Consider the following 26,282-nt stretch of genomic DNA (forward strand, 5'->3'; position numbering starts at 1 on the left):
ACTACGCAAGAGGATAAATGGACACAAGTCAGATATCAGGAATGGCAATATACAAAAACCTGTAGGAGAACACTTCAACCTCCCTGGCCACACAATAGCAGATGTAAAGGTTGCCATCTTACAGCAAAAAAACTTCAGGACCAGACTCCAAAGAGAAACTGCTGAGCTCCAGTTCATTTGCAAATTTGACACCATCAGATCAGGATTAAACAAAGACTGTGAATGGCTATCCAACTACAGAAACAGTTTCTCCTCCCTTGGTGTTCACACCTCAACTGCTAGCAGAGCACCTCACCCTCCCTGATTGAACTAACCTCGTTATCTCCACACTGATATATACCTGCCTCTGGAGATTTCCATTACTTGCATCTGAAGAAGTGAGGTTCTTACCCACGAAAGCTTATGCTCCCAGTACTTCTGTTAGTCTCAAAGGTGCCACAGGACCCTCTGTTGCTTTCTACCTCAATCAGGATCTTAAATACCTCTATTAATCAGTGTTACAATATCCCTGTTAACTGTGACGTGTAATCTCCCTCCTAGTCCACTGCTGACTACTTCTGAGGGAGACTGTCACTTGTTCTAAAGTATGTGGCAGTTGTGTGTTATGTCTAGATGTTAACTAGGGACTGTTTGAAATGAGTAAATGTGGTTTTATATGTGGTTTAAAACAAATGTTAATTCAGCCACACATTGCCATTTAGCCCATCACAAAATGATTGTCCATTTAATGTTTCTCAAACAGATGCCTGTACCAGTTTACAAAGGTAACTTCCATTATGCTATGAATAGACAGATGCAGTTTTAACACAAATAGAATTGGTACAGCGTCCCATGTACTGTCCTACCAGTCCTCCTTATGCCTACACTGATAATTTCTTCTAGCATAAAAGGTCAGAGACAGACTCATGCATATACAGACTATAATCTAGTCAAGGTTTGCATGCTTCATTATTCGCCACTCTGGAGCAGATGCTGCAGTGATAAATCTTGTTCTGTTCTAATTTTATGATGCTCATCTAAAGCCAAACTAAAATAATTTCATTTATAATGGCTAGTTCTACCCCAGCCCAGCCAGGATTCCAGCAGCCAAAGGCTGCTTCTTCACTAACCATGTTGCAGGTATTTGCATTGCAATGTGGGTAACATCGTGGGCTACACATTGCCTTCAGCCCGTGCATTAGACTCTCAAAAATATGAATAGAAGCACTATGCCCAGATTGGGAGCAATATGTGAGCCCTCTATTTTTAAAATAATACAGGGTATGCAAACACTGCAAAAAAAAAAAAGTGTTCTTAACTCGGATTAAAATAGCAGTGATGACAAGACAACTTGGCTTTTAACTCGGATTCGCAACTCGAGGTAAAGCCAGTAGAGAAGCCTGGGGTTGCTAACCTGAGTTAAAAGCTGTTATGTCTTCACTGCCATTTTAACTCAAGTTAAGACTACATCTTTTCTTTTTCCTGCTGTGTAGGCATAACCTAAGGGTGAAATCTCAGCCCTATTGAAGTCAATGGGAATTTTGCCATTGACTTCGATAGGATTTCATCTTTTGTTAATATATTTTGTACATTCTCCAGAGCTGTTTTCTCTTTATCCTGCACTGGTCAGCATCCCCAGTAGTGACTCCTCGTGGACATCTTCTTAGCAATCTCCACAAAAAGATCTCTATTCTGGTGAGCTTGCTGCACTGACCAATGCTTCTCTCCAGATGGCAAACAGCTCAGCACAGCTCCAAGTGGCTGTTTGAGACATGTGGTTGAGCTTCTGAAGTAATATTGCAGCAATGTTGATGTACTACCATCCAGCATCAAATGGGCAAATTCTGACCCCCCAATCCAGTTTTTAAATGGGGGTGGGGGGGAGGACATCCAATTAACTTGACACCAGAGCAGGTGGGGGCATACAGGTAGACAGACAGCTCAGTAATAGTTGTCCACAAAGCAGTGTGAGATAGCAGCATTGCGTGCACATGAACAATGGATTGAACTAATCTGATTTGCATTGAACTCAGTTCACTTTGAAGGAGGACTCCACAGTTTGCAATAAATGCGGATTTAGTATGTTATAATTAGGCGTGGCAGAATTCAATTTTTATTTTTTTTTATCGTTTTGATGGATTATATCAATTTATTTTTAATCGTTATTTGATTTTTGTCCATTTAAATTTTCACAATTGTGGGAAATTATGGGGGAATCACACAATGGAAGGGTGTCAGACAATAGTTACGTAATGATGGTAGACGTTGAGATTCAAAAAGTTAAAGCTTTATAACCATTAAAACACAAATTGTCAAAATATACAGAGCAAATATGTTTAAATCAAATGCTAATAAGTTCTTAGGTGACATTTTTCTGACTTTACCTATCTGTAAATTTCAGTTATTATTGATGGAGATTTTTTGTATAGTGGTTTGTGTGTGTGGATGGTGAAATTGATGTTTACTGGCATTTACCAATTAAGAATCTAATCCAGGGGAGGCCAACCTGTGGCTCCGGAGCCACATGCAGCTCTTCAGAGGTTAATATGCGGCTCCTTGCATAGATGCTGATTCCTAGGCTGGAGCTAACTTTCCAATGTCCAGAGAGTGCTCACTGCTCAACCCTCTGCTCTGCCCCCATGCCACTCCTTCCCCCAAGGTCCCTACCCCTTCCCCTCAGCCTGCGCATGCGAAACAAATGACTGCAGCGGGTGGGAGGCATGGGGAGTGAGCGGGAGGTATTGATTGGTGGGGCTGCTGGTGGGCGGGAGGCTCTGGTGGCTGGAGGGTGGGGAGCTGATAGAGGGGCTGCTGATGTATTACTCTGGCTCTTTGGCAATGTACATTGGTAAATTCTGGCCCTTTCTCAGGCTCAGGTTGGCCACTCCTGATCTAATCCTTCCAAGCCTACCTACAATGCAGTGTGTCTTGTGTACACAAGCATTTTCAAACCGGATTAATTTTTCTTAATCTGGTTTAACCCCCCTGTGTAGACAAGCCTGGCATTTCTCAAGAGCACTAATATCCTGAATGCTAGTCAAGGACCGTGGGATTCCACTGCTCTTTTGAGGGACTTTAGAACCATCTACTGGTCAGCTCCGTCCCTTGTGTAAGAGCTAATGTTGCAGCTCAAAATATAGGGCAAAATCCCACAGATCTTGTACTGCTTATTAATTCTAATGAAGCCAATTTGGGCTCATAATTGCAACAATCAATGTGAAACAACAGCTAATTGTAACAAAATAAAACAAAAAAACCCTCCTCTTGTAATTCCCCCTACTTTTCTCACCCCAATCTTCTGGGGTGACCTCAAGGGTTCTTTCTTGACAAGCCGTAGATAGAAGGCAGCAGGAAGAATGAAAATCAACATTGTGGCAGCCGATGCACCTGGAACAGAAACCATAATTGAGTTCTGGTTAATATGTAAATATGTACAGCATTTTACAGAAAAGAAAGTATACCTGGAGTGCTAGGTACAGGCTCAGCTATAGTTCAGGTGGTGCAAGGGTGTTCATTATAACACCATGTTTTCAGTTAGTCATAACTTTTTTACATGTTCACCCTTCAGACTGAAAAAAGTCTCCCCTTTGGGAGCAAAGGAAAAGGGTATAGCAGTGTTATTATTTCTTTGAGGGGCATCATCTGCTTTTTTCCTATAACTATCTGACTTCCAAAATGAGCTGCATATCAGAGAGAGGCCAGTCACTTTGGGCTGTCACGTTTTCCTCCTTTGTTTTTTAGAACAACTAAAAGACATTCTCTTTATCCTAATAAATTATCAACAATATAGCAGTTTTGTGGTACTTCCCTAAGTCTACATATTTCTGCCTTTGAAAATTACAAAAAGTCATACTCTTTTAAAAAGATTACAGTAAACTGTGGGCTTGTGCTATGAATTCCATCTGATAGTTCCATTCAGATTATTTCAGCGAGTAAAGTTCCCAAACTCTGGACAGGAAAGCTGTTCTTTTAATCACTGGCAAGGTTCTATCCACTGTGGTTTAACTTACTATACAATTATTCATAGTTATTTTCATTGCATAGTAAGATTATTCAGAGCAGAAAGTTTTCTAACCAATAATATAATAAAAAAGAGACTATAAACTATATTGGCAATTCTGCTGAGTGACATAGACCTTCTTTACAGACCAGGAGTGGGTAAAAAGCAAAAAATGAAAAGGAGACCAGTACTATAAATGCAGGGGAAACTTCCTCCAGGAGTATTTGGGACTCCTGACTCCTCAACCAACACTTTCAAACTGACAGAAAACAAGTGTGTGTGTGTTGGGGGGTCAGGGACAGAAATCTTTTTCCTAATTCTTTTTTTTAATCCAAATTTGGAAATTCAATACATCTTGACCAGTTCTATAGATGGTGGAGTTTCTTAACTCTCAAAATTTGAAATGAAACTTGTTGACATTTTTTGTTCTCTGTGACTTACACAGGCTGCCAACTAAAGTCTGGTACCATTTAGCTTGGATGAGTCATTTTCAGTCTCTTTTTTTTCTTTTAACCCTTCCAGTGCAAAATCAGGAATAAGTGCACTGAAGCTACTGCATTGTAGATGAGACAAAATTCACTTTCAATATATGAAAGTGAGGCATTTTGTTTTGATACAGATTAACATAATAAACTGAAAATATTCATGAAACTTACCAATGAATCCAAAGATGTCTTTAATAGCAGGCACAAAAATTACAAGTGTGTTAGTAAATGCAAGAATTACTGCTGCGATCAGGAAATGCCTTATCCAACTGAATGGCCTTTTGGGAAACAACAATGCGGTGACTGATGAGCGGATCTGTAACAGGAAAAATAAAAGCAGAAGATAGTGGATTTTGCAACTCATTGCTCCTTTAAGATCTGTGCTAGTTTTCCAGTGAGGAATTTTAAACAAAGAAATATATTTTAATTCATTTTCTTCCCTTAATGCAATCTCTTTTACCACACAGATGTAGTTTGAGGCTTGGGTTCACAGTTTATTACAGAAGCTCAAATATTTACCGGGTAGAAGACAAGTAAATAGGGTGTAAAAATTAGGGAGAAAAAAAATCTCTTCCACTAAAAGGTGCTGGTATCAGGAAAATACAAAGAACCCCATAAGAAATACTAACTAGCAGAGGAAAAATGTATGTATGTATGAAATATAATCAGATGAGTTATTTTAGACCGGAACCTGATTCCACTGAATTCTGTGGGAGCTTTACCACTTACTTCAGTGGTACCAAGATCAAGCTGTAATTTATTTCCATTTTAAAATATATAACAAAATAAAAAATAAACAGCTATGAGGATTAGAACATTCAAAACTGTATTTATAAGACGTATAGAGAGCACATTCTCTTTGCTTATTGTGACTTCATCACAGATTTGAACATAGTTTCTATGCTTTTGTACAAGCAGAGATAAGTAGGTAAAAGGTCAACAGCAAATCCATTTGGCAACAGCAGATAGTGTTACACTGCAATATTGCAAAGCGGTGAAGAGATCCTCGGGGTGGAAGTAGAACAGTGTATGTTCATATACTTTTAAAAAACATATGCTCCAAATCATTCCCATCTTTTAAAATAATAGCTGATTCTGAACTAGTTGGGTAATTCAATAGGAGTATGATTTTCTGTCAGACTTGGAGTCTTTACATTTAAAAAAATATTGAGAGATCTGCATTTTAGAGTTTCAGGTCTAAGTGTTGTGAAGAGATAAGTGGGTTTAAAATAATAGATTTTGAATTTAATATTGAACAGCTTTAAAAATTCTAGGCCAGGCCCTCATGCTGATTTATACCAGCTAAAGCACTAGTTTCTTTCTCTCTACTTGTGACGTTTCCAGTATGTTGTATCTGGCATGTGGTTCCACTTGAAATTAAACCCGTATTTACGTTTCATTGATGATTAATGCCATACAAAGGTAAATTTAAAAACTCTGATATTTGAAGTATAATTTTTTGTAAAAGAATAAAAATGCCAAATACTTCAAATAATTAAAGTTACAAATATTGTTCTCGAAATTAAAAATGTAGAGAAAAACTAATTGTTGTTGTAAATTTCATGATTCATTCTACACTGCTCATCTGAAGTAATACTTCAATAATGCTGAGCTGGCTAGGCTGATGGGCCATATAGAATCATTCCGTACACTGGCTTTAGAATATCTGACACTGCTTCTTTGGAGTTACCTTAATAGAGCACTTTATGACCGCGGTATCTAATTGCTAAAACTTTATTTGATAAATCCAGATGTGGATTTTTTTTATGTGGTTATCAAAACGGTGTTGCCTTTTAGCCTATTTTCAACAGCAAAATGATCACCATGGATAATCGTTTAACTGTGAAAACAAAAGTGATATTTACACCACAGCTTCAGGACTCAATCCAAGCTAGCTGAGCTGATCACTTTGTGTGTGTTTTATACTGGGGTTACGCCGTAACCTCTCAAAGATATTCCTAAGGACATATATTATATTACTTGAGCAGTTATCATTGCTTTTAAATACACATCAGTATGTCTGTAAACAATACACATTCAGGACTTATGATTCAAAATGTAACCTTGCTGTAATGCAAAGGCCATCATGCAGCAGGACTCTGAGAAACCCAGAACTGCTGAGAGGATCAGTCAACTGCACAGGAGCGGCTAGAGCATGTGATGCAGATAGTCGGAGCTCGATCAAAAACAGTGTTGGATTTGGTTCTGTATGGCTGACTGCATTGACATCCCATAAGCTAGTACATCCACTACTTCAAATATGAGCATAAAAAGTAGGGCTGTCGATTAATCGCAGTTAACTCGAGCAATTAACTACAAAAAAAATTAATTGTGATTAATCACAGTTTTAATCGCACTGTTAAACAGTAATAGGATACTAATTTAAGTTTATTATAAATATTTTTGGATTTTTTTCTACATTTTCAGATATCCTGATTTCAATTACAACACAGAATACAAAGTGTACAGTGCTCACTTTCTATTGTTATTTTTTATTACGAATGTTTGTCCCAAGAAGTTGCTCAGAATCACTAACACACCAGCCTAATTTTGCTAATCTTGTTAAATACAGTACACAAGAGACTACAGATATACTTGGCAATAATCCTTTGGCTTTGATATGCTTCAGTTTTTAAATGTTCAGTACTCCGAGTTACCCAAAGTGCAGCTGTTTGTCTCAGGTGAAATATAAATGAGAAAACAGAAAATGTCATAAAATCCCAGGGCTTAGTTCTCTTAAATGTTAAAAGTATGACAAAATGAATGTAAAATAGATAATTACAGTCCATGTGTATAGGCTGCCCAGATTTAATCTTCAGAAGCTGTATTTACTTACAGGAAAAAGGACTATGGGCACAGTCAAGGTGACCGCTACAAGCACTGCCAGGCGAACCAGCAGAAGAGGGGTGTCGAAGGTGTACACTTTGGTGTATGTATGAAGTAATTCATCTTCAACTTCTCCTACAAAAGAAAATGAAAACAGGCTAAGCTCATTCAGGCACAATCTATATTTTCAAAACTAAGATTTTATAACTTAGCAAGATGAAAGAGGACGTGTCCCTGCAGTTGTGGTCAGACACATGCTACTGATTAGACACAAAAAATGCAGTTTTGGTAGTAATAACATTCAGCATTTATATAATGCATCTCATCCAAGGATTCATAGATTCATAGATTCTAGGACTGGAAGGGACCTTGAGAGGTCATTGAGTCCAGTCCCCTGCCCACATGGCAGGACCAAATTACTTTACAAAATGTGCTATATAAACCTCAGATGGGGAAACTGAGGCACAGAGAGGCAAACTGACTTCCCCAAAGTGTGTAGAACTCCTGGCTTTCAGTCTGGCACCCTAGCCACTGGACTAAACTGCTTCTCTAAAAGGGACAGTGGACACTTATGTTTTGAAAATATTCCACATGCACTAATTATGTGCTGCACTAACTGTTCTGTGCCATATGCTTCCATGTCATACTGGAGGAACTAATAAAGTAAAAAGCAGTGCAAGTTCAAGCTGAGTGTAGCAGCAGCAGTAACATATAGTCTACTATGTCTACAGACTAAGTTAGACTAGGTAGTCCCTCCCTATGGCCTTTTGTACACTAACATGTATTGCACATGTTTTCAGGAAAGGTGAAGCTGCAACAGTGGTGTAGCAGTAGTGTAAGAGCTAGAGACAGAAGTGCTCCATTGTTTTGTGAAAACCTGCTGAGTATCGCCAGCTTGGCTTCCTTTGGCCATGTGGAAAGTGCAGGGCCACCCGGGGGGGCAAGTGGGGCAATTTGCCCCAGGCCCCGGCCCCCACAGGGGCCTCCACGAGAATATAGTATTCTATAGTATTGCAACTTTTTTTTATGGAAGGGGCCCCTGAAATTGCTTTGCCCCAGGCCCCCTGAATCCTCTGGGCAGCCCTGGGAAAGTGTGACATCTACAGCATCTTGTTTACTGAATGCATGCAGTCATGACACACACAGCTGTTCATTCTCACCAGCAGGTACTGATAACCTCTAAAAGAAGAGAGAAACTTCTACAGAGAATATGGCTTTGACTCACTGACTCACCGTAGAAGGTAAGATAACCAAAGAGAGCAGCAAGCAGATACATGATCAGCATTCCAGCAATGGAGATGTTTGAAACATTCTGCATCCTCTTTCGTGACCGGCTGGGTAAGAAGGGAAGAATAACAATGTAAATAAAGTCTATATTGTATGTATCTTCTAGTGAACTAACAGTCCAAGCTGTATTCTGCTAACATTGTCACTAGTTAGTGAATTCAAAGCAACTAAACCTAAATCAATGTTATAACAAACTCAAGTGAGTTTCGAAACCCACTGTTTCAAACCCCAGTATCACACTGTACAGAACAGCTCAGAACGATTTGTATATATTAAGGTTTTATATTCAATTGCTAACTTGATAGTGTTAAAATTTAAATGTATTATAACTACATATTTATATAATATCAACTTCAGGCTGAGGTGTTTTAAGTAAAAATGTAGGTACTAAAATATAAAAGCATTGTTCCTAACTCTAGGCCCAAAGCCTACCATCAGATTTGCATGAACGCACACTTGTGTCAATGCAGATCTACACTGAGGATCAGGGACCGACAGAAGAATAGGCAAGGTCAATTCTTCTTTAAAATGCACATCAGTTAAATATTTTTACAAGAAAGTTCTGAATTAGGATTGGCCGGAAATGGGCATTAAGCATCCATAAGCTTACTTCCTCAGAACTCAACATTATTAAGATATGGAGTAACGTAAACTGGCTAGCATGGACGTGTGTGATAAATTACTGCATCTGATTGGCTGAGCATAAATTTGGAAGAAATAATTACTGACTAATGAGAATTCAATCAGACCGCATGAGAAAAATCTTTGCTACATGATACAGTCCTTATTCCTGCAGCCAGATCCTGCAGGGCAGATCTCTGCACCCACCTAGAGTCAATGCGACTCCGGGAGATGTAAAGGTGAGCACTGACAGATGCAGGACTGGAGCCTCACTCATGAAGATGTTTTTGGTGTTCTGCAACACCTGAATTCACTACCATAATAGAAATGTTTCCAAATATTTCTGGTGATTGATATTTCATAAAATTTCACTTCATTTCAAGGAATACCAAGATTTATGGTCTCTTAAGGTAAGTACTGACAAAGGTAAACCTCAGGTCAGTAAACTTGATGTATGTTTTATCACCAATATCTGCTTTTTTATGATCTGATGATTGCTACTGGGTTAACTATGGCAGTGTGTGACAATTGTTTTTAAAAGTAAAGTTAAGAGCCTTACTCTTTAAGTTCACTGTATATTGGTAGCACCTCAGGGTGGCATACGAATGCAAATGCCAGGATGGGTATTGTATAGGCTGTCTGAAAAACAAAGGTGTTTAATATGAGTATTCACTACTGAATCATCTGAATTTATCGTGTTTGGCAGCAGTTTGGTTATGGAGTTAATGGCTATAGACAGATTCTATGGAATCTCCCTACCTGTGAGTTAAACACAAAATATTTGGGTTCGCACATGTCATCACTATTACTATGGGCTTCATATTCCACTCCACTTGTGTGTAGGGTGTCTTTTGCCTCCTCAAAACCCGTGGTGTGCCCAGGTGTATTGTCCATCATGAAATTCACTCTAGAATTAACAGACTCATTTGGTAACATCACTAAGTGCATCGGAACTGAGTTGTTGTTGTAGGTCCAGTTTCCAACATTATTTTCCAGGACAGGGAGAGGGCAAGGTATTTGGGATTTCTTGTAGATTACCTACAATAAGAATAGAAAATGTCAACACAAGTCTATAGCTTTGAAAAGGTGGCTTCTATTTACACCCTTGACTGAAAACATTAGTGGCTGAAAACTTAATGTTTGAAGGTGGCAAGTTGTGATTACTGCCCCTGCTTTGCTAGGAATTGAGCATATCCTATTAGTTTTGTTACTCTGCCTCCATCTTGCTTTTTGTCTCAGCTCCCTGTTATGTTTTGCTCTTTAGACTGTAAGCTCTTTGGGATAGAGACTGTCATATACAGTGCCTAGCACTATAGGGTTTTGACCAGGCTGGCCTCTAAACGCTAGTAATAATAAATAAGTATAGAGAAGACATCTAAAGTTTCTTAATTATTTACAGATTCTGTATTTCCTACTTTTGGTTATAGCTAGTGATATATTTCATATAGTCACATACCACAGTGAGAAAGAAAACCATGCAGGTAAGTGAAAATCCACTCGTATAACCAAGGTAACCTTCAAAGAAAGAATAAAAAAATAAACATGCAGTTAAACCACACATAAATTCAGATGACTAATCAAGATAAGAAACAAAATAATATATTTTAAGTAAGGAAATAGTTTTACCTAAATTTTTTAGAAGGGAAAGTGGAAGAATAATTCCAACTGACACAAGTATAACGAGGTAGTTACCATTCAGGTACCATTCTCTAAAGAGGGAAAAAAACAAATCAAACCAATATTAATCATTTCTGCTAAGGTTAACTAGAATATTTTTGTTCAAGTCATAGGCCGTGCAAAATAAACATACCCAGAATTCTCTTCTAGATGCAGAAATGCTCGGATTACTTCAGGAAGTTCATATTTAATAATAAAGAGGTAGCTTGACATTGCTGAAAAAACAAACACATCAGCTAAGTAAAGCAGAATAATATAGTTCCAATGCAGGGTCATTACTATTAACATTCTTTAAAAAAATAAGAGAAACGACAAACTATATATTATTTTGAAAATGCAATATATACATTGATTTTAGTCAAACTTGCTTAACTATATGAACATGTAGATGCAATGAACTACAGAGTCCCGTTTTCAGAATTGGGTGTCTAAGTTATGGTACCTAGGCAGTTCTGTATTTTGGCGCTCAAATCACCATTTATGTACCATAATTGGCAGTGCGAATAAACAGATGATAACTTGACAGTGCTCCCTATTAATAAGGTTAGAGCCATATTCTGAACTAAAAGTAGCTTTCAGCCTTAGAATATGATATACACCTCTACCCCGATATAACGTGACCCGATATAACACGAATTTGGATATAATGTGGTAAAGCAGCGCTCCAGGGGGGCAGGGCTGCGCGCTCCGGCAGATCAAGCAAGCAAGTTCGATATAACGCGGTTTCACCTATAACACGGTAGAATTTTTTGGCTCCCGAGGACAGTATTACATCAGGGTAGAGGTGTAGTTATTATTGAATTAACAGTGCACTCGAGTTGCTGTTATGCTGAAATATACATTCTTACCCCATCTCTTTGTTTGTTATTGTAAATCCTGCTGCTCTGATGTCCTATTTTCCTCAGAACTCTCCATCCATTACTCATAATAAACTTGGCTGCCTCAGCTTCTGACCCCCCTCTTCCCAAACTGTCAACCTACTTAACCTTTGTTTTCCCCGTGTTACATTCCTCTTTCATCAACTAAGTATAATTCCTTGTCTAGTTAAACTGTATTTGATATCTGGGCTTCACTAGGGAAGGACAGAAGCTGAGACACGGATGTTTGTTATGCACTCATAGATGCACTCTTTGAAGAGTCATAGTAGCCAATCAGAAGAGAAGGACTGATTGTGCATTTCTCTCTGTTGTGAATAGCTACTATTTTAGTACAATTATTATTAAATTGCTATACAATTAACAAGATTCTTTTGCTTTGGATGGCTGATTGTGATTGGCAGCCAGATTATAGAGGTTTCAAAACAGTACAAAGTTTTAAAACACTGAGACCATACACATTTCCATTTCATTTCCAGTGAGCTAAGGCCCAATCCTGCAACTTTTACTCACATGGGAAATAACTTGGGACTGTTATGCATGTAATGGAATGTCTCATGTGAGTAAAGTCTACTTGTGTGAATGATGGTTACAGGATCAAGCTCTTAGGGAGTGGGAGCTGAGGGTGCTCAACATCTCACAGATCAGGCCCAAAATAAAATGTGGCATCAAGAGATAATTGAGCTGGAAAATCAATTGCTGAGCACCTTTCTCCTATTTTTTTCTGTTACTGTGAAAAGTAATGTGTCTGCCTTTTGTGCTATGCAGATCACTGGGAAACATATACTCCACTGTGCTCAATCCATGATGGCATCCACATCAGCCTGAGGACATGTGCTACCACGGGAGACCAGTGTTTATTTTCATTATGGAGAAAAATATTAAGCTTTAAAATATTTATTTATAAGAACATTTTGCCCTTACCACCAATATTCTGCATTATAATCGAAACAAAAGCACCATATTTTCCAGGCCATCCAAATGCCTTTTCACCTAGTTTTTCATATATTAGGGAGCCTAGATGCAAAAAGAAAACATGGTGGGCTGTAAAAATGCACATTGTTAAACACATTTAAAGGAGAAACATGTGCATGCAACATGAACATTCAGTTAACCAACAGTGTCCTCATACCTCCTTCTTTTGAGGTCTTCAGTAAAAGGTGAACTGAATAGAGTGATAATATTGCTATACTGAGCAGTAGGATTCTGTAAGGAATAACAGAAATTAGAATCTTGAAGCTGACAATAGAAATAATAAATTGACTTAACAGAACATATATTGAGTTGCTCTCCATCAGTTTAACATGTACATTGTCCCCAAACCAGTTTGAGTACTGGAGTCATTGGCCATAATAAGGCAGAGGTAAGCTTAGGCTGTAATTTATTTATACATCCTCTGGCAACCTGAGCATGCATGTTACACCATCTTAGCTTGCCTCTAGAGACTTACTTAGACTCACTGAGGCTCCAATTCTGCATTGTCCCCCAAAAGCAGATTCCTGCACCCACATAGAGCCCCAGTGAAGTTAACTGGACTCCGCGTAATCGGACCTTCCAGAATCCAGGGCCTTAGACTCCCACCCATTTACCGACATGTAACTTAACCCTCTCTCCTTACCCAGCACCTCTGAACCATCTGAAAAACCATAACAACTTCAATGGGAGCTGTTGGCTACCCCCTATGTTTGAAAATCAGAGCTTTTGGCTGCCTAAGAACCATGGAGCCTGAGCTTAGGAGCTCATATTTGACACTATAGATATATAGAGAGATCTCATGTAATGATCAGGGATAGCAAAGACCACTGTATGACATTGGAAATCTTGCTTTCTGAAAGCATACAGCACTAGCTTCTAACCCTGGCTGGCAGACTGTGAGATACTGATTCTTGAATTCATATAATTCTGACTGCCCTCAAGCTTCCTCCACATACTATTTCAATTCTACATGATTTCAATGGCTGGTATTTTGAGAACTACTGATGCAAGAAACTAATGCTTTATGTAACTTTTTCAGGGCAAATATCTACCCAGCAAATATCTCCAACAGCTGGTGACAGGACACTAGATGGGGAAGGCTCTGAGTTACTGCAGAGAATTCTTTCCCAGGTGTCGTTCTAGTGGGTCTTGCCCACATGGTCAGGGTCTAATCGATCGCCATATTTGGGGTCTGGAAGGAATTTCCCCCTGGGTCTGATTGGAAGAGATCCTGGGGTTTTTCATCTTCTTCTGCAGCTTGGGGCATGGGTCACTTGCAGGTTTAAACTAGTGTAAATGGTGGATTCTCATAAAATGATCATTTGAGAACTTCAGTCACTCAGCCAAGATTATGGTTTTATTACAGGAGTAATAAAATCTCACCTATTACAGGTGAGGTTCTGTAGCCTGCAGTGTGCAGGAGGTCAGACTAGATGATCATGATGGTCCCTTCTGGCCTTAAAGTCTATGAGTCACTATATTCTGGGCAGCATACTGCTCACCACCTTGCCTTCAACCTGTGAAAAGCTCCTATAAACACTGCATGACTGAGTTGTACATATTTTGGGGGAGATATTCTGGGGTACTCTATGTAGCTACTCCCCTATTAACCAGAAGATTTTGTTGAAAAATCCACACGGGAGTTAATGCTGATCATTGCAGTATTAAGGTACCAATCCATGGCCTTCTACCCATGCAGAAAGGTACGTAAAGAATTGAATGATAGCAAGGCTTCTGAATTAGCTATAGTACAAGAGGAAAGAGGGACTGGGGTCAGTGTAAAGGTTCTGGTCCACCATGCAGGTCCTTAGGATCCGTGTGGCGTTGGGACCTGAGTTTCTTGTGGATTTTGTAGAGCTGTGGAATTTCCAGGCCACATCCCCTGACCCCTCCATGCAGCTGCAAACCATCCCCCTATGTGGGGAGAATGCAGGGAGAGTGCTACAGGGTTAAACTTTCTGAACTTTAGGAACCCTTTCTCCTCTCCTGTGGAAAATTTCACTGAAAGGGAGCATTCGGGCCATCTCTGAACAATACATTAGTGACAGTAAATATAACCTGAATTAGGATTAGTATAGCAGTTTTCATTTGGCAAATGGAATTTTTCAATCCTTTTGAAAGCTGAAGTCACAATCTATAAGTACAGGATCATGTATAGCAAGTAGATGCCTGACACTGAAGTAAGGATATCCTCCACAAACTTGTCTGCTTTTAAATGAGACTCTCCCCCACAAGAAGGGAGAATGTTCTCATTCCCAAAGTATGAAACTATGATAGGACAGAAAGTGAGCTGCTGGGTGGAGAAAGGGGTTTATGTTTGTTTTTTATTAGATGGCACTATTTAAACATTATCCCAGTCTAAGGGTGACAATTTTTATTTCTGCCAAAGCTAACATGACTGGCTCATGATAGTGTTTATGTTAAATTTAAGATTCATTAGCCATAGTTTTGAATGTGCGGAGCCCTAACAGTTAGGATTTAGAAGATGTAGTAGAATTTTTTTCGCCAGGGCTAATATACAATGGAATAGAGATACTTCATAGCCAGGTTGGTTATTACTGAACACCCTAAGAAAGAAGAGTTTTTGAACTCTAAAGAGTTTTTTAAAAAGCCTTTCAAAGTTTCTTGGCTCTAGAGCACTCCCTTTTAAAACCAGTTTCCATTTCTGTGGGAGCAAATGCTCTCACTAAGACATTTAACTACCTGATTTGCAGGTGCTGTCAGGTAGTTAGCCGTCAAAGTGGTAGCATCTGCACTCATAATTAATTTCAGGCAAAAACTCTGCATCCAAAAATAGGAGATGCCATTCTCTCTTGGGACCTAAGTATACAGTTTCAGAGCCTGCTGCAGAGTTTTTGTTACACAACTTTCAAAAGTCAAGAGGAATCACACAGAGAAAACTCTGCAAGCTGATCTGAAGGTTTACTTTTTTCCAGTAATGTAAAGCAATCGCCCACACTGCATTCTAGGCTTTCTACTAAACAAAGGAGGATTAACATTAAGGCCCACATAAACAACCAGATTATAAAACTAAAGCCACTTACTAAAGTGGGACAACTTTTAAATGTTGTCTCTCAACCTGATAGGGGTAGCCGGGGATGTCTGTTGGTGTCTATCAAAGCATATGCTGTGTACATACCGTATGTCAGCGACATGCCATTTCTGTCTTCAGTGGTACAGACAGACTTTAGAGAGAGTGGGTGACATTAAATATTGGTAAATCTATAGCCATATTTGCATTAAGCCCCCACTTTCTGTTTCAGGGCTAGAGTTATATGGGCACAAAGTATTCTTCCTCCGTCTCTACAAAGTTATAATTATAAACATATAAATAAATGTATACTTTACTGCTTGTGTGGAATTGCCTGTATTGAAATAGTGGGAATGCTGTTGTTATTTTAGGAGAAAGAAGTACACTGTCCTTCCAATTTGGTTTTTGACTGGACAGTATAAATTCCCAGCAATGAATCTAATACAAAACACAGCTGAAATTAGGGTGGTTTATCATCATTAGGCAGATTCTTGCAATACTGTTAAACTGTTTTCATTACTGGAGACCTTAAAAATCTCTTTATCTATAAAATGTTGTTCTTCACTTAAGCATTTTTCTCTAATCACAGAAACACTGATGGTAGCTCGCTAAATTATATTCTCCCCACTTTTTGAATACTTACACAAAAAGTATAATTCCTGTGTTGGCCATGGCATATGACAGCCCTAAGATGCCACTCCCCATGATGGCATTGCTCAGGTTAAATGCTGACATTCCAAAGGAAGTAGTTCCTGGATTCTATTGAAAACAGCAACAAACATGGTAGTTAAGTTGTGGCTTATTGAGTGCAGTGTAAAACTGCTTTTTCAAGTTGCTGGCTTTCCCTTCTTCTGTTCTGTTGAGTACTATGGATGTTGTCTTACTACACTGCCTGATCCTACCAACATTTTTTACTACAGAACTAGTACTTACCATTTATTACTTGTATTACCAGAGTGCCTAGGGTCCCTAGCTACTTCAGAGGGCTTACAAGAATAGCACTATTATGAGAACTCCCTTCACTTCAAGTACTGTCACGGTAGTATGTGTTTGCAGCATCAACACAATAGCTTTTTTTGGTCCAAATGGGGTGTAGAGTTATGTCCATACTAACAACCGATCAAAATAAAACTGCCATCAATGACTACAGTTACCCCGTGTCACTAAAAACCATAAATGTCATCTTTTTTGGTCATAACAGGCCTGAATAAAGAAAAACACCAATATATGAAAATGGAAAAAACTAGCTCTTTGAGCTGTATTCTCATTTACACCAGTGGAGTAACTTCACTGTGCAGTGAATGACTTGGAATTGGTATTAAATATTTATACTATAGTAGGGTTCAGGTTGTTTTATAGACCACAAACCCACATGAAGGAACCCACACGAAGAAACAATCCTGCCCCCAAAAGTTTACAATATAAGGTCCTGATCCTGTAAAAACGTGGGCCTAGATTCACAAAAGTATTTAGGTGGCTAAACCCCAGATTTAGGCACCTAAGTCTGAGTTTAGCCACCTAAAACCCAGTTTTAGGCTCCACTGTGATTCACAAAGCTCCCAATGAACTCCCTTGGCACCCATGTTGCTCCAGTAAAAGTTCCTGAGTCACCTGTCTCCCTGTCTTTGGGCATTTGCACTGCGGCCTCCCTCTAGCTGTCCAATGCCTGTCTCCCAGAATGATTCACAAAGCAGGGAAAGATAAGCATTGCCTGGATAAGTCATGTTCAGGGATTGATCTGTGATCAGGCCCCTCAAGTGAGTTCACACAAACAGCTGGGACCTCCCTCTCTAGCTTTTAGACCAGTAATTAGGGTATTCACCTAGGACAGGGATCGGCAACCTTTGGCACGCGGCCCGTCAGGGAAAGCCCCTGGTGTGCCAGGCTGGTTTGTGATCTGGTGTAAATAAGATCACATCTGGCCCCACTGTTTTAAACGGATCACATTAAAGTCTAGCTGTAAACTGAAATGTGACTAAAACTACAACTGCTGGGTGCATGTTTATTTGTTTCGTTTACAGGTTACAAGATTTTTTTCTAACTACCTGAAAGCTTGAACACGGGATTTAAAATTCAAGCTTCTCTACCATTAGCAGTAATAGATATTCTGTGGGCCAAACATTACCCTCAGTAACACCTGTGTAAGTCAATGTAAAGCTAATAGGTGTAAGTGGAACAATGGGCTGGCACAGAGTTATTGAGGGCAGCATTTAATCAAAGGAACCTTTACTATTAGGGCTAGCAGGGAAGAAAGACTCCAGCTTAATTATCATACGCTAGAGTGAGTTTGCTGGTAGTTGGAAAGAAAATGCCTGTTTACATGTAAACAGAGCATATTTTATCTAGCAATCATTGAGACACAATCCATGTAGAACCTTGTGATGCCATGTTTCTAGTCAGAGTAGAGCCATGACTTCATACTTTAAATGATCGAGGCAGCCAAATTGTAACCACTCTACTAAGGCAGGAATAAACAGAATATGCTGGTAAGATTCTTTGGTGAGTTTTGCAGTAACATTGTTTACATTTGCAAAGAGACTCATGTAGATTGTCCCTACTTTCCAATATTCCTGTTTCTACTACAGTACTTAAAAACTAATAATAAACTTACATATTCCTCCTGATAGTCTGCCAATTTCTTTTTGCCCAGAAATCCATTTGGAAGGAACTTCTGATTTTCTGCATCATCGTTAGCAAATTGACTGAACACAAAGAAATAGCAAAATAAGAAAACAATAAATAAAGTTTACTACACACAAGAGACTAAGGGTCCAATTCAATGCTCACTGGAATCAATGGAAAGACTCCAACTGCATCAGTCAGGCCCTGTATTCAAAACTCCTTACTCAGTTTTATTCAGTGTTACCTCTAGCAAAACTCCCACAGATGTCAATGGGAGTTTTACTGAAGGAAGCACTGCATTAAAACTGAATGAGACACTCAGGATTGGGCCTACGAACTTTGTTTAGTTTAAAAAAAGTCTAAACCATACATGGCAGATTCGTAGCTTTGAATACACCTCCCAAATTCTGTCAACAGTGTTGCCTTCCTTAGCAGCATTTTCCTTCCCAATATCACACATCCTGTTAATTTTATTTACATTCTTGCAGGCTACCCCTTACCCTTTACCTCAGAAGCCCTGTATACCAAGTATCCACCTCTCCATTTCTAATCCCTCCTCAAAACATATTTCTGTGAACCCTATCACTGTTAACTTCGCCCCGGAAGAATTGCTATTATTTACTGATATAAAATAAAACCACTTCCCACCAACAAAAAGGCCTACTGCACCACAATGTGCAAGGATCAACACTAGCAGATTTAATTGCAAGACCAGAGACTTAAAATGGAAGATACTGATATGAACCTAAATGGAACTACAGGATCCAAACACATCTGGGGAATATTTGAGTTGACTTTCCAGGTAAACCTTATCTTTACAGAGGATCAATGTGAAATCCTAGATCTCCTCTATTTGCCCAAGTTTGGATCCAGACCTGAACTTTGGCTCATGGCTGTGTTTACGGGCAGTGAAGAAAGATCATATTATTTTAAGAATTAAATTGAATTCTGGAGCCATGTGTATCATCTAAGAGTAATGGCCAGGATTTTCAAATGTGGGTTCCCAAAGTTATGCTCCTAACTCCATATTTAGGTACTTAATGACGCGGCCTGATTTTCAGTGTTGCTCAGAACCCTCCGGTTCCTATTGATTTTTACTGAAATTTTGCCTCAGTAAAGCAGGACTTAAAATTGTGATGCTTCTTAACAGTCAATATTAACTTTAGCTCAGAGAATCATTGGATTTCTATTTGATTTCTTGGTCTTAACGGAGTCATTCTCCAGAAATTTTTCTATTAATGAGTAAAGTAAAAGAAGAAATAAACCGCTTCTCTGTATAAAACTTTCATATTGAAATTGCATGTTTAAAAGGCCATTGCTTTGTCTTGAAATTAGTTTGAAGACTACATATTTTAAAACTAAGAGACTTCTGATCATGTAAATTGCAAACAAACAATTCTGAGTGAAAACAATGTGCTAAAACTTAGTAATTACATGTATCTAGGTGTCAAAGAACCCTACAATTGCCTTTATAAATATACAGGTATTATGAGAATTGAGTGTTTATGATATTGGACAGCTTGTGTTCAGAGTCATGAACTGGCAAGTCAGTGCTGGCAAATCTCAGCACAGATTTTACCAATGCATCTCACTATTGACCTGGAATATCTCAGCTATTCTACCCACAACGATAATCATGTCAAAGAGTGCAGTGATTTTGTGATTTGGGGAATAGCCACTAAACAATCAGACTAGTTTTAATTTGTGACCTAATCTGAATTTAATTTCAGGATGCCAAAAGTGAAAGCCTGGTGTATCTGTTAGTCTTTGATTACCTCTTTTTAGTCTGAACATAAAGCCCTTTTTGTTTAAGTACATACCTGCTAATAGTAGCCTTTTCTGGATCTATTATATCAGTGTAGCTGTCTTCAATGCTTTCTCCGCTATTGCTCTCCTCATCAAGTTTGATGTTGACATTTTGCAGTTCCATGCGATCCATTTGAGTGGTCAGCGCTTTCTAGCTTCTACAATGCAAACAATACTGTACCTTCTGCTTACAGGTTCTCTCCACCATGTGTTAACTTTCAGAACACTCTGTTCTGCAAACAGATCACAAAATAACTCATTAGAATTTTCCTCAAATTAGATAAATGAGTGTGATTTACTCTGTTTGTGTTTGTTCTTTGTAATAACATTAAGAGAGGCAACTGCTGCAGATTGCGAAAATTCTGGATAAATACAAGCACAATACTCTTTTTTTTTAATAAAGCATCTTTCCACTTGGTCTTTCTCAAAATGTAAGAAGACAGACCTACACAATAGATTTCCAACCTCTCTTAGAATAATAATAAAACAACAGGTGTATATATAGTCTATCTATAAATAACTATCACTGTAAACAGATTTAACATAAAATCTGGCAATAATTTGTTTGTCAAATTCTTTCTTTTTGACTGATACCCTGGATAATCATTAAGATGCACCCTTAACCTGAGATTAAATACATCAGGATTGGGTTGTTGATAAGGAAATGCTATATATAAACTTTACTGACCATTGTATGCAGATTATTTTTCTGAAGGAAACACTTGGCGTCTTGAAACATATATTGCTAGATAAGTATGGCTACATGTTAAAAATAATCAAGCTGCTGCTGGCTGCACTATGCACTTCACCCTATCATATCTCAGTTTAATACTTGTCCATCAAAACTTTTAGATAGTTTATATAATTTAAAACTATCTCTCAAAGAGAATTATTGCCTATTTACACAGTTTAATATGCCTTTACTCTCACAAGAGAGAGTCTGGATAAATAATAATAATCATCTGGATAAATAATCATCTTTTTATGTGGCCCAATATAAACCATATACTTTATAATATATATAGTATGATGATTTGTCTTTGGCATTAACATCAGTTTATCTTTACAATCTCAGTTTACAGATACACTTTTACATTTGTTTACTCATTCCCACATTTAATAATAAACCACTAATATTATGCAGTTGTACAGCATTTTTTTCTTCTGAAAGTACTATACCAAAATGACTTAATAATAGTACTCCCATTTCACAGATGGGGAAACAAAGGCATAGAGAGATGAAGTGACTTGCCGCAAGTCATCTAGCTGGTTACTGAACTATGGACCCAGGACTTTTTATCTTTGTGCCTCCCAGTATAACACATTAAAAGAATCCACCATATATTTCCTGAGTTGTGTACCAGAAAATAAAATACTGTATTCTCAATGCTATAAATGCCTAGAAACATTGCAGGATAAAAATTAGAATAAAAAAAACCAGGGCAAGCAAAATTCTATTTTTGCTTTACTCTAGCCCTAAACCTTCAATTACCTATTAAAAATTCTCCAGTTTTTGCATTCATGAATGCTTAGTTCCTCACTTAATTACCAAACCTTCACTAGTCTATATAGCCATTAATATGCCATTCCTAATATCTGCAGTCTCAAACTTATTTTTAGCAGTGCAACATTAAAGTGTGTGTGTAAAATGTAAATGTAAACTTTAAACACCAACACTGGAGGCTAAAACTGACCTTGTGTCAAAAACTACAATAAATTTCCTTACTCTAGTAACATTTATTTTTTATCTAATAATTGAAATGCAAAAGAATATCAAGGTGTTTTTGCCAATTTCCTACCAGAGATAGCTGCTCTGTTTATTCCTTTCTGCTGCCACTCCAGGATTTAGACTGAGACTGATTACTGAATCTGGCATTGGGTCAGAGATAGCTAGGCAGGCTTACATTCCAAGGGTCTGATTTTGCCCAATGAGGACATGAATAACTCCAGCTGAAGTAATGAAAAGAACTGGGTCCTTGCTGAGACAATGGTAAACTCATTCATAGCAGTATCTCTAAAACCAAACTTTTTTGCATTCCAAGAAACAGATTCATATAGTATCCAGATGCTTATTTTAAATCTATATCTAAGAAAATCAGACAAATAAATCAGGCAATCGAACACACAGCCTGTTAGTGATGAAGAAAATCTCTGTTGTGAACACTAACAAATGCTCGCTTTAGAAATATTCTTCCAATTGTATCAGCCCTGCTATATTGACATTTTTAGTGTTGAGAAACAAAGAGAACAGTGTAGCAGAAATATTACCATGGATTAATTTACACAGAGATTAGGGTAAGAGAAATTCTGTACTGCACAGTCTGTACTATACTTGGAAAGGAAAAAAGAATATGACAGAAAAATATGTATTAGGGCGTAGGTACTATTTTAAAGGCTGATCCTTCAAACACCTACTTAAGTGAGTCATTTTACTTCTTGTTTCAAAGGACTATACAATTACTCATGTGTGGAACTGTTTTCAGGATCAGGCGCTTGGTATTGAATCATCATTAATTTTAGGTCCCAATCCTGTAAACACTTACTAATGAATGTAGTGCTTATTACCACAAGTACTTCCCTTGATCTTCATCAGTGTTTAGAGAATTGGGATCTTAATTTGTTGAAATCCTTCTCTCCAGGTCACTGGTCTTGCAAACTCTTGCACACACATGAGCAACATTGGTCATGTGAGCAGGGCTGTCCCTAGTTATTCTGGGGCCCTACGCAGCCCCTCCCCCCCCGTGGAGGGTGTGCGTTGGGCCCAGGCCTCCAGGGGGGGTGGCTGGCTTGGGGGGGCAGGGAGAACCACCCCCCAGCACTCACCAGTGGCGCGGCTGGGGCTGGATTTCTGCACTCCTGCCGCTGGTGAGTGCAGCGCCCCGGCCCTGCTGCAGAGCTCAGGGGAGTGGGGGCAGGGCTGGGCAGGGGCTGGAGCAGCACACAACTGTGCAGAGCACCAGGAAATGTGGTGACCCAAATTTCCTGGTACCCTACGCAGCTGCGTAAGGACGGCCCTGTATGTGAGTAGTTCCAGACTCCATGGGAATATGCACATGCCCAAAGCTACTCTCATGCTTAAGGGCTTGCAGGATCAGGGCATAGCTGAAGACTCGCACGTAGCTGCACCTCAATTCCATGATGATTTATTTTGAGAAATTGTAATCGGTCAGTCTGTCAGGATAGTGTTCCTTACTCTGAACACTTCTCATACCTAATGAAATCTTAAATTGTAGTTTGCAGTACTGTTGTAGCTGTGTTGGTCCCAGGATAGGAGAGAGACAAGGGGGGTAAGGTAATATCTTTTATTGGAGCAGCTTCTGTTGATGGAAGAGACAAGATTTAGAGCTGTACAGAGCTGAAGAAGAGTTTTGTGTTGCTCGACAACTTGTCTCTTTCCCCAACAGAAGTTGGTCTAATAAAAGATATTACCTCACCCACCTTTCCTTTCTGAAATTGTATACATTTTTATTTAATAAAAAAGACTCCTAATTAATATGTATATATATTTTGTTTGGATTTTGCTATCATGTATTTTGCAGATTACAGACTTTTTACATCCAATCCTTAGGTCCCAGTCCTGCAAATATGCATATGTAACTTTACACATATGAGAAATGTTGTTGAAATCACTGGGACTACTCATGTAAGTAAACTTTGATACTTGCATAAGTATTTGCAGAATCAGGGTCTGTTATTTATTCACATAATTGGAAGCTCAATTTTTTTCAGAAATTTATAAATATTTCCCAGGCATGTTTTATGCAAGGCAGTGAATGCACTGAAATATTAGTTAATCTTACCCAAATCTTTGTGGAATCAGTTATTTATTGTGCAAACTTCTGAAATATGATCACCGCAGACAAGTAACTACAGGCAAACCTATTTTTAACTTGTATCTAGGGTGAAAAAAAATCCTGCATGTTCAAAATCTCCGATGTACTTCACCTTCAAAAGAATCTATTCACATAAAATACACTGTTCACATAAAATTCCAATCTTCCAATAGCTGGCCTATATAGCAAAGATGTAATACAGATTTCACATGCTCAGCTGCCAGCCAGCACTGGGTATTGCTATTGCTACCCTAATTAGTACAAGTTACAATGTTTGGAAACAATGTCTTTTCCCCACAAAGCACTTCTAAAGGCCCAAACATAAAAAAAGGGAAGAACTGCGAATGCTATGCTAAACGGCAATATTATACACCAGCTCCCTTTTCTATTTTAGACCACTACTATTTTTTCCCTTAGGTATACATGTCAGAAAAGTCTACTAGCTTAACTATGTTCCTTAAATTCAGCTATAACATGCCTAGGCTTTTGCTGCTTCTTGTGGAACAAGAAGGCAGACAGAAACAAAAGGATGATTTTTTCTTTTAAGATATTACATTAAAATGAAAATATTGGATGCAAAAAGTATTACCCCTCTAAAGCAATATTTCTCTCAAAACCTAGGGTTATGTTCATCTGCTAGAATAGAACATAATTTTGTAAAAGGTACTCAGAAAATGTGTTCAAATAACTGCTTTTTAATATGTAATGAAACAATTAAGAAAAACATAAACTTGTTTTTCCATTTTATTTCATAGCAATTTTGATTTACTTTCTGCGCCGCATCTAGGATTCTGAATAAGTGGAGGTTTATCAATTAGGTTTATCTGTGACCTTGCCTTATCTGCCTAACAGTTGCATTTTCAAGCAGTTTGCAATGGCTGGTATTTTTATGTCCTATCACTGTATATGAATCAGTAGATTTTCCTGACTCTTAGTCTCAATGGGAAGGCTTTTAAAGAATTAATGTTGTTTCTAAAGCAATTTGAAGACTAAAAGTACCATAATTGCTACCTTAAAGTAAACACACAATTAAAATGAACAATTTAGTTTCATATTCATTTACTTACTTGGATGTTATCTAGGTAAACCAAGAGTCTTGATAAAAATTCTCAGTAGTTAACCAGAGGCCCTAAAAGAACACAAGCATATCATTCCTAATTATCTGGTCAACTTTAGAAACCTCCTGCTATTTCATTTCTTTCTTAGATTTTGATTTTCTGTCCAAAAAAAGGGGACTGAATTTCATGCCTGATGTAAAAACAAATACACCTGCTAATGCCAATTACAACTACAGTATAGCAAATCTTAACTGCCAGTTCTTCACACTTCATTTAAATTTACAAATGAATTACATTTGTACAAAGTTATTTCTCAAATTCTTCAGTTTAAAATGTGTTAAGTGGAAGAAGTATAAAATAAAATGAATAGACATTGTAAAGTTACATTTTTAGGTTTACCTCCAAATCAAACACGTAATCTTGCTTGCTTGCTTGCTTGCTTTCTAAGCAAGTAATATCTTAACTTGCACCTGTAATAGAAAGTTGGCTCATATGAGACCTTGTGCAGCTGGACAATCATTTAAAGACAAATGGGAGTGTATCGGATGAACCAATCAGCAACAACGATACCCCAACACCTCCCTTTGTCAAACTTGCGTCAGCTCTTTAAAAAAAAAAAAAGGTAAATCAATTTACTGGTGCAAACAACAGTCATCAGAGGTATTTGCTCTTTGAGCTTGGCGTTCTAACAAAATGCATATCTACAGAAAGTTTTACCTAGACTTATGTCATAGTCAGGATGATGTAGATTAGTTGCTATCTTAGTTTGCTAATCTCGATGTTCAGGGAAGAGATACAATATTTGTAAGCTAATTTTTCATTAGCATCAAAGTTACAGTAACACAATTTAGTTATGAAAGTGAGTGACAGTATGGTTTACCTGTCGCCAGGGCTTCTGTGTTCTCATTCCCAGTCTACCACTGAATTAGGTCCAGATCCTTAATTGAGTTCTACCTAGGCAGGATTGGGGCCATGGGGTGTGGTCTTTGACATATTGTTTGGCGTGTGTTTGTGGTAGTTTCCCCATCTGGAAAATGGTGACTATTTACTATAATTATTTACCTCATGGGGCTGTTGCAAGGATTCATTCTAATATATGTAGTGCACTATATATGGGAAGTGTTAAATATTATTTATTTGAAACACGTACTTGGGGAGAAGCTACTTTTCAATATATCAATTACATAGTTTAGGAAATAATAATAAT

At 38.2% G+C, this 26,282-nt stretch overlaps 1 protein-coding gene across 6 annotated transcripts in view; it reads right to left on the reverse strand.

Annotated features, from left to right (window-relative positions):
- SLC38A4 (solute carrier family 38 member 4) overlaps nt 1-26,282 on the reverse strand; it is a 60,275-nt gene that overhangs the window by 4,270 nt on the left and 29,723 nt on the right. Inside the window, exons 2-17 of one of the 6 annotated variants that reach the window (XM_034770041.1) lie at nt 25,475-25,545; nt 25,085-25,146; nt 20,199-20,417; nt 18,368-18,458; nt 16,400-16,515; nt 12,883-12,956; nt 12,675-12,767; nt 11,009-11,090; nt 10,825-10,907; nt 10,655-10,713; nt 9,958-10,236; nt 9,758-9,837; nt 8,524-8,624; nt 7,301-7,425; nt 4,636-4,780; nt 3,269-3,366 (exon numbers count right to left, since the gene is read on the reverse strand). In XM_034770041.1, the coding sequence (XP_034625932.1) occupies nt 3,269-3,366; nt 4,636-4,780; nt 7,301-7,425; nt 8,524-8,624; nt 9,758-9,837; nt 9,958-10,236; nt 10,655-10,713; nt 10,825-10,907; nt 11,009-11,090; nt 12,675-12,767; nt 12,883-12,956; nt 16,400-16,515; nt 18,368-18,458; nt 20,199-20,317 (1,545 nt within the window). In that variant the 5' untranslated portion in view covers nt 20,318-20,417; nt 25,085-25,146; nt 25,475-25,545. Of the gene's footprint in view, nt 1-3,268; nt 3,367-4,635; nt 4,781-7,300; nt 7,426-8,523; nt 8,625-9,757; nt 9,838-9,957; nt 10,237-10,654; nt 10,714-10,824; nt 10,908-11,008; nt 11,091-12,674; nt 12,768-12,882; nt 12,957-16,399; nt 16,516-18,367; nt 18,459-20,198; nt 20,418-21,983; nt 22,129-25,084; nt 25,147-25,474; nt 25,624-26,282 lie in introns of those variants that run through there. The other 5 variants (XM_034770037.1, XM_034770060.1, XM_034770050.1 and 2 more) reach the window with 5 other exon arrangements.

Source organism: Trachemys scripta, chromosome 1 (assembly GCF_013100865.1).
Source record: "Trachemys scripta elegans isolate TJP31775 chromosome 1, CAS_Tse_1.0, whole genome shotgun sequence".
In the NCBI taxonomy this organism is placed as follows: Eukaryota; Metazoa; Chordata; order Testudines; family Emydidae; genus Trachemys; species Trachemys scripta.